Source organism: Panthera uncia, assembly GCF_023721935.1.
Source record: "Panthera uncia isolate 11264 chromosome E2 unlocalized genomic scaffold, Puncia_PCG_1.0 HiC_scaffold_19, whole genome shotgun sequence".
Classification (NCBI taxonomy): domain Eukaryota; kingdom Metazoa; phylum Chordata; class Mammalia; order Carnivora; family Felidae; genus Panthera; species Panthera uncia.
In genome coordinates this window covers 6,742,820-6,759,576 of record NW_026057588.1, presented here as the reverse complement: position 1 = coordinate 6,759,576, position 16,757 = coordinate 6,742,820, and the positions used below count along the sequence as shown (strand labels likewise).

Here is a 16,757-nt window from a genome sequence, read left to right as displayed (position 1 = left end):
TTAAGCAGGCTTCACACTTAGTGTGGACCCCAGCATGGGGCTTGATGCAAGCCTTGGGATCCTGACCCAAGCTGCAACCAAGAGTCGGATGCTCAACTGATTGAGCCACTCAGGCACCCCTGAGAAACATCTTTAAGTCCTTTTTGATGAGTGGGGATGGTTTTTTTTTTCACTATTAGTTATTTTACTCCTTACTCTGTATATTTTGAGGAATATCTCCAGATGAATAGATTCCCAAATAATATACTTATGAATATATTCTTGAATAGAAATTCTTGGTAGTATGTTCTTATTAATATAATTTATCAGGAAAGAGTATGATAACAATTCCTTGGGCCCTCAGTCTCCCCCCTCCCATCTCTGCCCTCAGTCTCCATATCTCTCCATGATTCTTCTCACCATCCCCTAGTTACAGCAGCAGGGTTCTGAGGCAGATACAAATGAAAACTTCTTAAAATGCACTTAGGAAGATAAAACCAAAATAAGTCAACCATAGGTAAATAAACCAAGCAAGGAAAAAACCTCATTAATTTGCCATTTGCTGACTTGACTTTTTTGAAATTGGGTAACATCCACAGAATCAGATTCTCTTAACCTCTCAAACATTATCTCCTTCTTTGGGAATCCAATGGCCCTCCTGGGGGAAACTGAGGCCCAAGGAGGAAAAGCTATTTACTAGAATCCTTTGAATTGGAATGGAAGTGAGGAGGACAGTCCAAACAGAGCCTGTGTTTCTCTTAGACTTTATTTTTGGGCTTAAGAGAAGGGACAAAAGTGAAACAACTTTCTCTGCCGCTGGTAAGGCTGGGTCAACATTGTGCCACTAGGGGGCACTGAGTACAGGAAAAGATTCTTGGTGGGATTGGATTCCTGGGGCTAAGGGAGAAGGGGGTTGGGAACCTAGACTCCTGGGCCTGAGGCAGGAAGGTACTGGGAATCCAAATTTCTGAATCCCTTCTGCAGCCTATATTTAGGGGTTGAGTTTCTTGGGTCCAAGTTCTAGAAGTTAATTGTCCTGAATGGTTTTCTGTATCCAGTCAGTGAACTTGCAGAGGTTGGTGTAGACGCTTGGCACATAGGGTTGGCCACACTGGACTTGTCCAAAAGACACGAGGCCCTGAAGGGACCCGTTGCAGACCAGGGGGCCCCCAGAGTCACCCTGTTGTTGGAGAGAGAGGGAGAATCCAAAACACGGAGAGGTGGAGACAGATTGAAGTCAGAAGGGAACCAGTGACACCAAGAGACTAAGATAGGGAAATAAAAGATAACCGCACACACATCAGAGGTCCCTTCCAGAGCCCTGACCGTAGGGAATTCTGTTCCCCTAGGTCCCAACAGCTGCTGGATTCTCCTGGGTTTGTTGTTATTCTGTTTTTTTTTGTTTTGTTTTGTTTTGTTTTTAAATCTTCCCCTATGGCTTGTTTTCCTGTCCCTGACTCCCAGAGTCTCTATGCCTCTCTGCATCTCTTTGCATATTCTGTTTTTTTTTTTTAATCCCCTATTTCTCTTTGCATTTCATCTCTATGAGTCTATCTCTCTGTTTCTCTCTGAGGTACTTCTGTGTGTGTGTGTGTGTGTGTGTGTGTGTGTTTGCCTCCACTATCTCTGTCTCTATTTCTCATTCTCTCTTTGCTTCTCTTTACTCTCATGTTTATTTCTGTCTCTCCATTCATCTCCCCGTGTCTGTTTCTCCCCTGTACCCCTGTGTGTCTCTGCCTCCCTCCCTGCTCCATCCCCCCCACCCGTCCCCTCCCCTCCTTCCCCTGTCCCCCATCTCTCACCCTGCAGGAGTCCTTCCGGTCCTGTCCTCCCCCGGCACAGAACATGCTGGGGTGAAACACGGAGGCATAGAACGCGCTGCAGATCTCCTCGGGCACCACCGAGATGTTCACGCACTGGAGCACTTGGGGCTGCCTGCCTGCGACGAAGAGCCCGGGGTCAGCCCCTCTGGCCGGGAGGAGAACCCCTCAGAGAGGGCGGACACACGCACACTCGTGAGCTCACCATTCATCAGCTGACCCCAGCCAGAAACGAGGCAAGAATCCCCAGCGGTCGGGCACTGGGAGGCGATGCTGATGTTCTGGATGGCATCCGACCCGGGCACCGACTCTTCCAACTTGATGAGCATGAGGTCGTTGGCGATAAAAGGTTTGTTGTATTCTGGGTGCTGTATGGAGAAGTTGGCCTCCATCATCACGCTGCCTGGCTCTTGGCTGGCCTCAAGACTGTGCAGTCCCAGACCGATGGTGTAGGACCTGAGGGCCATGGGGGACGGATTAGTTTTGTGGCAACACCGTTATCTCCACAACCCCATCTCCCCGCCCCCCCCCCTCATTATCCCAACCCCATCCTCCTCGCTAAGCGCGGCGCCTGGAGCTACCCATCTGTGATCTCAAATCCTCGCCCACACACCCAATTTATCCAGCGACAAGAATTTGTCTTAACTCACTAGTGACTCAGCAGCTGAGCTGGGATTTCGCTCTTGGGCTGCCTGAGTCTTTCCAAAGCCAACAGCCCCCACTTCCCTTGCAGAGTCTTGCTTTACAGACGTTTCCGCTCTCGGCACCGAGGCTGAGCTAAAGTTACTTCCAGGCACCCCTCCTCCCCACCCCCGCCACTCCATCCACCCTGCTCCGGGCCCTTGCCTCCGCCCCCACCCAGGCTGGCACTCACTTCTGGAAACAGTGTGCGGCTGACAGCACCCATTGCGGATGCACCAGGACGCCCCCGCAGAAAAATTCGTCTTCCGTGAACAGCGCCGCCTGCCAGGGCTGCGAGTGCGGGATGCAGTCCTCGCCGTTTATGATGTGGTTGCCGCCACCCGAGGCCTGGGATCCTGAGGGCGGATCAGGGATGGGGGCGGGCTCGGGGTGGAAACCGGGCTCCTGGGCACGTGGCCACGGGCTAGGGGCGTGGTCATGGCTTCAAGGGTCTCGTCAGGACCGGGGATGGTCTCAGGGTGGAAACAGGGCTCCTAAGCGCAGGGATCGATGCGGGGGCGTGGGCCCGGCTGGCGGGCAGGCTCAAAAGGCAGGACTAGAGCTCTTGGGGGCGGGAATCACAGTGCAGGGGGCGGGGCCAGTGCCGCGGGGCGGGGATGAGGGGCGGGGCCAGGACTTCATGGGTGGAGTCAGGGATCCCAGGGGCGGTGTGAGGAGGGCGGAGGCCGGCTCAGGAGGTGGGACTAGACCTCCCGGGGGCGGGGTCCTGGTGCAGGGATTTTCTGGGCCAGATCAGGCTTCGTGGGGTGGGATACGACTCCGGAAGCGGAGATCAGAGTAAAGGAGAAGGGTCTGTCTTCCAGGGGAGTTTGAGCTTTGAGCCAGTCACACCCATCTCCAAGACCCACCTGCCATCCCCTCTGTCTCTCCCTCCCCCCGCCCCCCGCTCCCCCACAAGTGCCACACCAGCCTCGTGTAGTACCCGGGGCCACAGTCCCCTAGCGTAAGCAGAACCCCTCATATAGGGTGCAGAGACGAGGATGACACAGTCAGACGCTCAAGGAAGCAGTGTCGCTCTTGGTGGCCCTCAGAGTCACTCCCTCCCCGGCTCAGCCTCCTCCACAGTCGCACCAGCGACAAGCCGGCTCACACAGTAACCCCGGGGCGACGTGGGCCCCTGGGAGTCCATGGATCAGAGACCCGGGAAGTAGGCACAGGTTTCCGGCAATGGGCGACTCCCCCAGAAGCACGACCTCCCTGTCAGCGGCACCCTGGGCTTCCCGTGTCCTCACAGCGTCATCCACCGTTGTCACTCCGCAGCATATTCCGAGGCCCAGACCGTCTGACCTTCACCCAGTAACACAGTGACTCTCACGGGTTTGACCACACAGCCCATCACACCGTGTCACACACAGAGAGAAGCGTGCAAAACACACACACACACACACACACACACACACACACACAGTACACCAATGGCACACACAGAAACTCCCTATGATACAAGGAATCCCATGTGTGTAACCAGAGAGCAACGGTCCCGGTTCTGTCACACAGGCAGCTTTAGTCATACCCAGGAGGACACTGAGTCATGCCTGCACGGTGACAAACACTGTGCCCTCAGGCACAGACAGCCACACTCACAACACACACTCAGATACCTGTGACACCAAGGATGAGGTACCCCAGGAACCAGCCCCAGGGGTTTCCTGCTGTGGTCATCACGTCAGCACCTGGGCAACAGGGTCAGTCTCTGGTGAGTCTGGGGGACTCACAGCCCAAACCTCTCCATCTTTCTCTGTCTCCCTCTCTTACTGTCCCCTTAAGGATATTATTGGTCAGACAAGGACCTGTGTATGCCACCCCTGCCCTCCAACACCCGCATCGTGGTTTGGAGATCCTAGCCCGGAGCCCCAGAACCTAGAGAGATTTAGAGAGGGAGAGAGAAAGAGGGAAAGAAAGGTGGAAAGAGAGAGAATTAGGTGGAGAGGAAGCGACGGAGGAAGTGTCCCTCTGTCTCTAAACTGGAAGAGTAGGAGCATGGAGACATGGCCCCTCGGGGCGGACTTGGGACAGAGGCAGAGCACTTGGAGAGATAATCACAGACAGACTGAGAGCCAGAGTCACGGACAGAGATATTCAGAGAAACAGAAAGAGCAGAGCCAGAGAGAGTGATGAAGAGACATTCCTAACTAGAGAGAGCGAGAGACCTTTTTGGAGAGACCTAGAGACCCAAGGTCTGGGGGCTGAGGTTCACAGTGACGCGAGGAGCTGTAGGGAGCCTGCGCCCTTAGGGGCGGTGGGCGGGGCGGGCAGCGCGGGGACGCTCACCTCGCTGCCTCTGGGCTCCGGGATCCTGCGCTGGGCTGTGCTCCCGCCTGCTGCCTCCTGAAGGGGCCCCCATGGGACTTATAAGCATCCCCGGCTGGGCTGGCCTGCCCCCTGGGGACACATTCCTGGGGTCAGGTGCTGCAAGTTTCCATCTCAGAGCTCTCGGGGCTGCCCTGGTGTCAGGCTAAGGTCAGGGGGCTCCAGGGGCTGGGAGCAGCCACCCAGAGGGGACTCAGAGCCTCACTTCTTTCTTGGTTCTGTCTCTCATTCCCTCGTATTCGTATTCTCTCCTGTTCTCTTTCATTTTCTCTGTCTCATGTTCTCTTATTTTCCTTCTTACTAAATCTCTCTCTCTCTCTCTCTCTCTCTCTCTCTCTCCCTGTCCCCTGCTGTGCTTCCCCAGCAAACCTTTCTGGGTTCAAATCCAGACTGCATCATGGTTTACCTTTGAAACCCTGGGGTGACTGAATCCCTCTAAGCCTCCATTTTCCCATCTGTAAAACAGGGGCGCTGTTATTCCTCGCTCCCCAGATACCTCCAAAGACATAGCACAGGGAAAGTGCCTTGGCATCGTGTCAGGCATATCGTAGGTGCCCAGTAAGTGGGAGTAAGACGAAGCCCTCGCTCGGTAAAGAGCAGTTGCACACCTGCCATGCTCTGAGCTCCTGCTGTCCCAACTTGAGACGCAGGACGGAGCAAGCAAATTCTGGTGCTCACGGGGCTCACATCCTAGTGGGGGAGACAGACAAGCAGAAAAAGTACAAGGCAATATCTGGCAGTCGTGTGTGTGAGTGACGGGGGCGGGGGAGGGGGACCTTCTGCGGACAAGATGATGGTTGGGAGACAGAAGAAGGGACATTTAGGTGGACAGCCGCCGGGCCGTGTGAGCCTTGCAGGAAAAAGAGAGAACTCGGGGTATGCGAGTCAGAGCAAGGAGAAGGAACGGGGCAGATGATGCAGGGGTGTAAATGCTGGGGAAGAAATTTGGGTTTATTTTCAGGGCAATGGGTTTTAAGCACAGGGGTAGAAGGGAGTGACACGATCTTATTTACTTTTAAGACACATCCTGCATGGAGAAGAATGACCGTAGGGTGAGAAGGGAGCAGACACCGACACGAAGGCGGAAGGTGACAGCAGCCCAGGTGGGCGATGCTGTGGTCCAGGGAGAAGAGGAATGAATGGGCGCAGGGCTCATCCCGGGGAGGTAGAGTCAACATGCTCACCGACAGGTGGGAAATGGGGAGGGAGGGGAAGGGAGGCGCCAAGGGTGTCTCCGAGGCTAGGTCTGCCCACTTGTGGTGCCATTTGTGGAAGCGGGCAAAGAGGTGTGGGGGCAAGGGCTGAGCCGGGGGTGCCTGTCGGGAGCCAAGCGGTTGGATGCATGGGCAGGCAGAGGTCAGCGCTGGCGAGAAGCAGTGGGGAGTCATAGCGGAGAAGTGGTGTTTAGAGCCATGGGGTTGTGTGAGATCACCTAAGGAGCAGGTGTGGACAGCGCTGATGAGGGGTTGGGCGACAGATGACGGTGGTGATGAAGCATGAATGTCTGTGCTTCTCTGTCTCTCTGACCCTGTCTCTCTCTGTCGCTCGCTTTTTCTTGGTGCCTGTCTGGTTCTCTAGCTCTGTCTCCAGTTATCTGCTTGTGTTCAGTCTCCTGGTGGCACAGAGTCTTACTGGGCACAGAGAGAATTGTAGCCTGCTCCACCCCGGAGAGCCACGGGAAACGTATCCTGACCACATGCACAATGGCAGGATGACTGTGGGCTGTAGGGACCACCACGGGGGGCATGTCCCAGCCCCTCTGCAGCAACAGGGTTTGAGAGGGACCTCAGCAAATACCAAAGGAGCAGAAGTTAAGATGGAACCCCACGTACCAAAGGCCTGGACACTCCCCCCCCCCCATTTTTCTAGCACCGACCAAGTTGAGTTTTCTGTCGCTACCTTGCAGAGGAGGACAGGAGACCCCAGAAGTGACTGAGACATTTCCTGCCAGGTGGATTTAGATCTGCCTGGGTTTTAGATCCGCTTCACTCAACACAGCAGCCACCAGCCCCAGGTGGCTATCGAGCACTTGAAACGTAGCAAGTGTGGTAGAACAACGAGCTTTGAACTTTTATTCAATTGTAACTAGTGTATTTATTTTTGTTAATGTTTATCTCTTTTTGAGAGAGAGACAGAGACAGAGTGTGAGTGGGGGAGGGGCAGAGTGAGAGGGAGACACAGAATCCGAAGCAGGCTCCAGGCTCTGAGCCGTCAGCACAGAGCCCGACGCGGGGCTCAGACCCACAAACGGTGAGATCATGACCTGAGCCAAAGGCAGACGCTTAACCAACCGAGCCACCCAGACGCCCCCAAATTTTAACTAATTTAAGTGTAAGCATTGAATCCTGATTCAGTTTTTGAAAAGGTCTTAAGCACATCTGGAACCATCTGGCTACAAGAATCTACTGTTTCAAATCTAAGTTTTATAGGCTCTGCGTAGACATCAATTATTTCTAATTTTTTTTTAATTTTTTTTAACGTTTATGTATTTTTGAGACAGTGAGAGACGAAGCATGAACGGGGGAGGGTCAGAGAGAGAGGGAGACACAGAATCTGAAACAGGTTCCAGGCTCTGAGCCATCAGCACAGAGCCCGATGCGGGGCTCGAACTCACGGACCGTGAGATTGTGACCTGAGCTGAAGTCAGCTGCTTAACCGACTGAGCCACCCAGGCTCCCCTCTAAATTTTTTTAAATTTATTTTTGAGACAGAGAGAGACAGAGCATGAGCAGGGAGGGGCAGAGAGAGAAGGAGACACAGAATCCGAAACAGGCTCCAGGCTCTGAGCTGTCAGCACAGAGCCCGACGCGGGGCTCGAACTCATGGACCGCGAGATCATGACCTGAGCTGAAGTCGGACGCTTAACCGACTGAGCCACCCAGGCGCCCCGACATCAATTATTTCTGATGAAAACTTAGTATTTGGATGGGGATGCTGTTGCAGGTGTAAAGTATTCAGTGGATTTTGAAGACTTGGTATAAAAGATTGTAAACTATTTTATTAATTTTGTATTGATTACATGTTGGAATGATCATAATTTGGATACGTTGGGTTAAGATAAAAATATTACTGGGGCGCCTGAGTGGCTCATTCAGTTGAGCATCTGACTCTTGATTTCTGCTCAGGTCATGATCCCAGGGTCATGCAATCAAGCCTCGCATCAGGCTTTGCACTGAGCATAGAGTCTGCTTAAGATTCTCTCCGTTCCCCCCCCCCCCATCCCCGCTCGCACACTCTCTCTCTCTCTCTCTCTCTAAATTAAAAAAAAATATATTACTAAAATTAAACTTTTGCTTTCTTTTCCCCCCTTTTAGAATGTGACTACTAGAAAATTTTAAATTACATATTTGGTTCATGTTCTATTTTGATTGGACAGGGCTGATTTGGAGAACATAGGAACCAAATCAAATAGATCAAAGCTTAAGTGGTAGTAAGTGATCTTTTTTTATTTTTTATTATTTTTTTAATGTTTTTTATATTTGAAAGAGAGAAAGGGAGAGAGGCAGAGAAAGGTGGAGACAGAATCCAAAGCAGGCTCCAGGCTCTGAGCTGTCAGTACAGAGCCCAATGTGGGGCTCGAACTCGTGAGTTGTGAGATCAGATCATGACCAGAGCTGAAATTGGATGCTCCACCGACTCAACCACCCAGGCACCCTGGTATTAAATGATCTTAAGTGGAAACTGCCAGAAGCACTTTTTAAACTGTTTGTGGAGGTAGGGGAGGGGACGCAGTGACATTTTTCCCCCCCCTGTTTTTCTTGGTCCCCAGAAGAGTCACTGATCTCTAATAAAAAGTTCTAGAAACAGCAGATCCTTGGCTGGGCTGATCTACAATGGCCCTCGGCTGTAAAAGAAAACTAACGTGCAAACTTGGTCTAAAAGACTTGTGATCACACTCAGACTGGAAGCTAGACTTTTCACCATGACGCAAAGGCCCACACATGCTCTGTCCCCCTTTGTTGTTGCTTTGACTTCATCTTCCTCCCTCTCCCCCTTGGCCACTCCAGCCACACCTGCCTCCTTACTGCTTCTTAGATATGTGAGTCATGTCCCCACCTCAGGACCTTTGCACTCGCTGCTGGCTGCTGCTTCTACCCAGAATGCTCTTTGTCCACATATCTACCTGTCTCTGCCCTTATTCAAGTTTCTTCTTAAATATCCCCTCCCCAGAGGATCCTTCCCTGACGGCCCCGTGTCTAGAGTGGCTCCATTTCTTTATCCTTATTAACAGTATATATGCCCTGATTATCAGTATAAAACTTATTATCTATATATAAATCTATATCAATTTCTTATTGCTGCTGTAAAAAAACATCCCAAATTTACTGGCTTAAAACAACACCGATTTATTCTCTTACAGTTCAGAAGGCCAGAAGTCCAAAGGCAGTCTCACTGGACTGGTTCCTTCTGGAGGCTCTAAGGGTGACTCCATTTCCTTGTCTTTTCAGCTTCTGGAAGCACCTGCATTCCTTAGCCCGTCTTGCCTCTTGCCTCTCTCTTGTAAGAACCTTTGTGGTTTCATTGTGCCCAGCAGCATAACCCGGGGTAACTGCCCCATCTCAAGATCTTTATTCAGACCTGCAAAGTCCCCAAGTAAGATCGCATATTCACAGGACACCCTTGTGATGGAGATTGTTTTATCTGCCACAAAATCACATGACGCGTTAATGTTTCACCTGTTCATGGTGTCTGTCTCCTCCACTGGAACACAAGCTCCTCCATGAGGATAAAACATCCCTGCCAAGGTCACCATTGTATCCTCAGGGCCAAGAACAATGCCTGGCACGTGGTAGGTTGTTAGTAAAGATTCGCTGAGTGAACAAATGCCCTCGAGGAGGGAAGAATTAATGCCCTTAGCAACAAATTGATTTACAGTCACAGAAACAATTTCCCAGCTGATTGCACACTGATGAAGAGACAGCCTCTCAAGGTTCAAATCTCAGGTCTGCCATTCACTAGGTCAGTGACCGTGGGCAAGTTACCAAGCCTCTCTGTGCCTCTGTTTCTCATCTGTGAAATGGGAATAAATATATTACCTGTCTCATGGAATATTGAGAATATTCACTTAGTTAATACCTGTAAAGCAGTTGGTGAGGAGTCTGGTGCACGTGGGAAATACTTCGTAAGAATTCACTTTTGTTATTAATATTAATATTACTTTGCAAACACCTGAAACAGTGTTTCACGAGATGTGACACTAACCTAATGTGAGACTCAGATTTCAATTCTTTTGAATCAATAGCCAGAAGTGGGATTCCTGATCATATAGTAATTCTACTTTTAATTTTTTGAGAAACCCCCACACTGTTTTCCACAGTGGTAGCACCATTTTGTATACCCGCCAACAGTGAACAAGGATTCCAATATCTCCATAGTCTCACCAATGCTCCTTACTTACCTTTGTTGTCGTTGTTGGGTTTTTTGCTGTTGTGGGTTTTAAATTTTTTTTTAAATTTTTATTAATTTTTTTTAACATTTATTTATTTTTTGAGAGACAGAGAGAGACAGAGCATGAACAGGGGAGGGGCAGAGAGAGAAGGAGACACAGAATCCAAAACAGGCTCCAGGCTCTGAGCTGTTGGCACAGAGCCCGACACGGGGCTCGAACTCACAAATCGGGAGATCATGACCTGAGCCAAACTCGGACGCTTAACTGACTGAGCCATCCAGGCGCCCCTTGGATTTTTTTTTTTTTAATTGCCATCCTAACAGGTGCAAGGTGATACTTCCTTGTGGTTTCGATCTCCGTTTCCCTGGTGATGAGTGGCATCATTGTTTCATATGCCTGGTGGTCATTTCTGTGTCGTCTTTGGAGAAATGTCTGTTCGAGTCCTTCACTCATTTTTAAATCCAGTTATCTGGTTTTATAGGTTTTTGTTTGTTTGTTTGTTTTGCTATTGAATTGAAGGAGTTTCTTATATAGTTTGGATATTATTATGGATATTATATTAATATGGATATTATTATTGGATATTATATTAATATAGTATGGATATTATCTTGGTTATATGGTCTGCAAGTATTTTCTCAAACTCCATAGGCCACCTGTCACTGATGATGGTTCCCTTTGCTGAACAGACACTTTTTAGTTGATGTGATTCCATTTGTCTATTTTTGGCTTGTGTTGCCTGGGATTTTGGTGTCGTATTCAAGAAATCATTGCCAAGACAACCCCCCCCCCATTTTCTTCCAGGAGTTGGACAGTGTTGGGTCTTCTGTTTATATCTCTAATCCATTTTCAAAAAATTAAAAAAAATGTTTATTTACTTTTGGGAGGTGGGGGAGAAGGACAGAGAGAGAGAGGGAGACACAGAAACCAAAGCAGGCTCCAGGCTCCGAGCACTAAGCACAGAGCCCAACGTGGGGCTCGAACTCACAAGCAGTGAGATCATGACCTGAGCCGAAGTTGGACACTTAAGTGACTGAGCCTCCCAGGCTCCCTCTTTAATCCATTTTGAGTTGATTTTTGTGTAGGGTGTAAGACAGGGATCCAGTTTCATTTTTTTGCATGTGGATATCCAGTTTTCCCCATGCCATTTGTTGGAGAGGCTGTCCTTTTCCCATTCTGTATTCTTGGCACCCTTGTCTAAGATCAGTTGACCACATATGTGTGGGTTTATTCCGGGCTCTCTATTCTGGGAATTTTTTTTTTTCAATTGGCCACCAACATTGACAGATCAGGAAATTTCCAGCTTCTCTTGAAAAGTCAATATCGTGTCTGCATTCCCATGGTCATGATCCACCAGCAGCAGGTTCTGAGTGGCCACTGTCCTGGGAACAGCTTGCCCGTTTTCTGGCCCACACCCAGCGGTTTCCTTCATTTTCATTACCTGCCTGGCCCCAGGAAGCAGCAGAGTTTGTGACCCCAGTGGAGGAAGAAAGTGGACACAAATACAGAAAGACTCAGGCACAAAGAGACAAGAGATAAAGTAAACCAGAAAAAAAACAACAATAATCGTCATACACTGTCATAGAGCATCTACATATAAACTTATAGGCTATACAAACAGTACTTATTTTGTTCCAGGCACTGCTCCAGGTTCTTCATAAATGTTAACTGGCTCAGTCTCCTCAATATCCTATGAAATCGGATCTATTATCCCCCCCTCCCCCCACTGTACAGATGAAAAATGAGGCACGGAGAAGCTAATAGCTGTTCACCTGTCGACCAAGTTGATTAAGTGGTAGAACTGAGATCTGAACCCTCATCCCCACATCACCCGCCCCCTGTGTGAGCCTAACCACTAGGCAACACTGCCCCCTTGTGGATTTGGAGGCACACAGGGAAAGAATAAGAGGTTGAAGGGGTGAGGCACAAAGGAAGGATTCCCAAGTTCTCCTGGGTGGGTGACTGTGGGTCTCAGCACCCAGTTCTGGTGCTAGATGGGGACAGAGGTGCAAGCAAACTCCTTGCAGACAGGGGGAGGGAGCCACCTGAACCTTGCCCTTGGCGAGCTCAAGTCCTGATCTTGATCTTGGGTCTCTCAGGTTCCACAGGGAAAGGCAGGGAGTGTGGCCTGTGGGGTCAGACCCGCTCCGGTGAGACCCTGGGCAAGAGACTAAGTATTTCTACCTCAGAGCTCAGCCACTGCTATTTCCAAGTATTGCTACCAATGTAATGATTTAATAAGTTGGACAAATTACCATCATGTCTGTTTATTCGTGAGTCGTGGTGACCCTGGTTGTCTTCCAGAACTATCTCCTCTGTGCACCCAGATACCCACCTAAGATTATGATAATAATAACAATAATAATAATATAATAAATAGCTCACATGCCTCGAGCAATTATAATCACTGTTTCACTTGTGTCGTTGTAATTAATCTAGTGGGATAAAATCACGAACCTGTCTTTTTAACAAAACTACAGGGACACCTGGGTGGCTCAGTCAGTTAAGTGTTCAACTCTTGATCTCGGTTTAGGTCATGATCTCATGGTTTCGTGGGTTCGATCCCCATGTCGGGCTGTGCCCTGACAGCACAGAGCCTGCTTGGGATTCTCTCTCCCCATCTCTCTCTGCCCCTCCCACACTCTCACTATCTCTCTCTCTCTCTCTCTCTCTCTCAAAATAAGAAGTAAAACTTAAAAATTAAAAAAAGAAAACAACAAAGAAGTATGACTTTCCCATTACAAGAAGAAATAATTTTTTTTCCAGTAAAATCCTCTCTGACTAGGTTTGTTAGGATTGCAGCAGAGGTGAAAAGAAAGTAGTTTTTTGTTTTCACTTACTCAAAGGGGCAATGTTAAGATTATTGGCCAATGCATGCTAAATGCATCCTCTGTAGAACTGCTTAAAGGGCTCTACGTGGATTAACTTGTTTATCTTCCCGTAAACCTTGCTGCTGTTGCTGTCTTCACGATAAACAGGGGAAACTGAGGCCAGAGGACATTAAAATCATTTCCCAAGTCCACACAGTAAGAAATAGCTAGGTTTGAACTCAGAGAGACTTGCGTGAGAATCGTGTGTGTGTGTGTGTGTGTGTGTGTAATATCATTTCTACCCAAGTATTTGAATAGTATTTGTACTATTCCACGTGGTAATTGTACTATTTCCACATGGTACAAAAATAAAGTATGTTTATAAAAAAAGGTACACAGTGACAAATCATGACCATATCCGCCTTCTATCCTGTCCTCACCTCTTATTCAAAACATAACAAGTAGAATATGTTACTTGGGTCATCTTCAAAGGTTTCGTTGCACATAAACAGGCAAATGCAAAGATGTGTTTTTATTTTTCTCTTGCCTTTCGCCACCGGGCTGGGCTCCTAACAAAGTAAGGCGTCTCCTGGTGTTCAGAACACTTGGTTAATTATTTTTTCCTGTTATAAGCATGGAAACTTTGCAATGCCTGGTGAGTTTCAAGGTTTGTGAAACACTGTTTAGATAATTACCTAAGTTGTAAAACAATGGCTGGTGTGAAAATTACAGATGAATCATAATTATATCTATGCTTATAAAGCCTTCTGCTGGGAAGTCTTTCAGTCTGGGGGAATTTAGTGGGAGGCATTTTTTTTCCCTCCTGAAGGGATCTTGTTATTAATTTTGTGGGGCTTAGAGCTGGCCAGGAAAAAAAAATTGAAAAGAAAACAAGACCAGATGAAAGATGCACATAGGGAGATCTATGGCCGCGATGATTAATGTTCGTTGAGCGCTTTCAATGTGCCAGAAACATTTTTTTGTTCTAATGTTTTATTTTGAAATAGTTCAAGACTCACAAAGAGTTGCCAAGTGGTACAGAGAATTCTCACCCAGTTTCCCTCAGTCACATCTTTCATAACCACAAAACTTTGCCAAAACCAGAAAACTGGGTTTGCTACAATAGTAGCCTGCTACAGATCTTAGTTGAAGTTCATCATTTTTATATCTCTTTCTCTGTCTTTCCCATCACCACCATCAGGATTCACAACTGTTGCATCATCAGGAAGAAAGTGTCTCGTGTTATCCCTTAAGAACCACACCCTCCCCTCACCCTCAAGCCCTGACAAACACTGGTCTGTTCTCTGTCACTCTAATTCTGTGACTTTGAGAATGTGATATAAATGGGATCATACAGTATGAAATGCTGTGAAGTTGGGTTTTCCCCACACATCATAATGTCCTTGAGGATGTAGTCACTTACATGCACAAAAGCCTGAAGTTTGTAGGTTCTGTTAGTATTCCTATTTGCAGATGGGAAAACTGAGAGCAGAGAAGTGAAGTGAGCTGTCCCAGGACACACAGCAAGTAAGTGTTAAAGCTGAGATTTGAACCCAGGCAGCCTGACTCCAGGGACATTCATAGAAACAAAACAAAACAACCCACCCAACTTAGTATTAATGAAGTTGATACCTTCTTTTCCTTTTTATATAATCAAAGACCCCCCCCATCCCACTTATAGATATGTAATCAAAATAATTGATGGCAGGGTCTAGAAGAGATATTTGCACACTCATGTTCATAGCAGCATTTATGGATAACAGACAGAATATGAAAATAACCCAGTGTCCACTGACAAATGAATTGGATAAACAAAATGTGATGTCTCCATAAAATGGATTATTATTCAGCCTTAAAAAGGAAGAATCTGCAGTCACATGCTACAACAGGGATGAATCTTGAGAACATTATGTGAAGGGAGAGAAGCCAGTCACGAAAATACAAGTACTTGTATGATACTTCTTATAGGAAGTATCTAAAATAGTCAAATTCAAACAGACAAAATAGAACGGTGGTTTCCTGGGGAAGGCGCCCGGGGAGGGGGAATGGGGAGTTAAATGTGTAATGGGTTACAGAGTTTCAGTTTTGCAAGATGAAAAGTTCTGGGGACCTGTTGTACAACAAGGTGAATATACTCAACACTACTGAGCTGTACATTTAAAAATGGATACAATGGTAAATTTCATGGTGTTTTTTTTGTTTTTTTTTTTTTTTTTTTTTTTTACAATTAAAAGTAAAATGTTGAAAAAGACTCCCTTAGGGGTGCCTGGGTGGCTCAGCCAGTTGAGTATCTGACTTCGGCTCAGGTCATGATCTCCTGGTTCATGAGTTCGAGTCCCACGTCAGGCTCTGTGCTGACAGCTCAGAGCCTGGAACCTGCTTCAGATTCTGTGTATGTGTGTCTCTCTCTCTGAGCCTCCCCCGCTCATTCTGTCTCTCTGTTTCTCTCTCCAAAATAAATAAATGTTGAAAAAACTTAAAAGAAAAGACTCCCTTAATGCTGAGTTGCTTACAAAGTTATTGACAAACCATTCAGTCAGTTGCATAAGTTACAAAACAATGACTAAGTGTGAACATTACTAATGACTCTCTTAATTGTTATCACTGGAGGTAAATGATACAGTCCTGAAGCTCCGCTGGCTTATTTCTTAAGGTACATTGTTTTAAAAAGCTGTTAAAGCTCGCCACAGACTCCTAATTGTGGAGACGAACAGTTTCACTCATCTGTCTGCTGCGTCAGAGAAGTGTTTTGCCAGAGTTATTGCTCGACCATTTTTCTGGAAACCCAGGTCCAAACACAAAGCTTTGTTGGGTATTATGTTCCAATATCCTTGAAACAACCCCATGGGGTTGAAAAATGCACCATTTTTTCTTGCCATTTCACACACATCCAGTACATAGCAAGGCTATGGTTAGGACTGGGCACTTTGGTTTTTGCAGGCTGTGTGTTTACTGTAGAGCTATCCTGTGTCCCTACAGCACATGCACAAAGATGGCAACATTGTTTGGTTTTCTCTGGCTGGTGAGATCACTGGGCGGTTTTATTTCCCTCCTTCATACACCCTAGTGTTCCTCAGAGCCACTGGTCAGTCTCTTGCACTCACATAACCCACGCACATGACGACACACAGCTTTCAGGACCAAGGTCAGCATGAACCCACCTCTTCCTTCTGTACCATTTCCAGAGGTCTCTGGGTTGACATCTGCACCACGTATTGTTTCCTTTTGCTCCCAAAGAAACAGAGCACCATAAGCTCCAAGCCTAAGCAACAAGGAAAGTAAAACCTAAATCCACATGCCTATGTGCATGGTAGCACATAATGAGAACACGTAGGAGGAAAAAAGGCGCAAAAGTGCTTTTGAGCACACAGACCACTAGTATGGGCTCCCTCGTTTGTCCCTCCTTTGTGGAAAAGATAAAGTAGACAGTTAAAAAATATATTCCAGGGGCGCCTGGGTGGCTCAGTCGGTTGGGCATCCGACTTCGGCTCAGGTCACGATCTTGTGGTCCGTGAGTTCAAGCCCCACGTCGGGCTCTGGGCTGATGGCTCAGAGCCTGGAGCCTGCTTCCGATTCTGTGTCTCCCTCTCTCTCTGCCCCTCCCCCGTTCATGCTCTGTCTCTCTCTGTCTCAAAAATAAATAAAACGTTAAAAAAATTAAAAAAAAATATATTCCAGGATGCCTGGCTAGCTCAGTCAGTGGAGCGTGAGACTCTTGATCTTGGGTCGTGAGTTCGAGTCCCGTGT

General features: G+C 47.8%; 1 protein-coding gene across 1 annotated transcript; it reads right to left on the bottom strand.

Moving 5' to 3' along the window:
- Positions 1-757: 757 nt before the first annotated feature.
- On the bottom strand, positions 758-4,214 carry KLK4 (kallikrein related peptidase 4). The gene is made up of 5 exons (XM_049621684.1): positions 4,103-4,214; positions 2,674-2,836; positions 2,005-2,255; positions 1,782-1,918; positions 758-1,159 (listed from the first exon to the last, which is right to left on the bottom strand). The coding sequence occupies exons 1-5, from the start codon at positions 4,161-4,163 to the stop codon at positions 1,007-1,009; spliced, it is 765 nt and encodes a 254-aa protein (XP_049477641.1). The 5' UTR covers positions 4,164-4,214; the 3' UTR covers positions 758-1,006.
- Positions 4,215-16,757: the final 12,543 nt, after the last annotated feature.

What these genes read in the sequence shown, in the direction of transcription:
- KLK4 (XM_049621684.1), bottom strand. Translation starts at nt 4,163, where the DNA reads ATGACCACAGCAGGAAACCCCTGGGGCTGGTTCCTGGGGTACCTCATC. An exon ending in GCCGCACACTGTTTCCAGAA is followed by an intron (nt 2,256 to 2,673) that starts GTGAGTGCCAGC and finishes CATGGCCCTCAG; the next exon opens with GTCCTACACCATCGGTCTGG. An exon ending in CTGGGGTCAGCTGATGAATG is followed by an intron (nt 1,919 to 2,004) that starts GTGAGCTCACGA and finishes TCTTCGTCGCAG; the next exon opens with GCAGGCAGCCCCAAGTGCTC.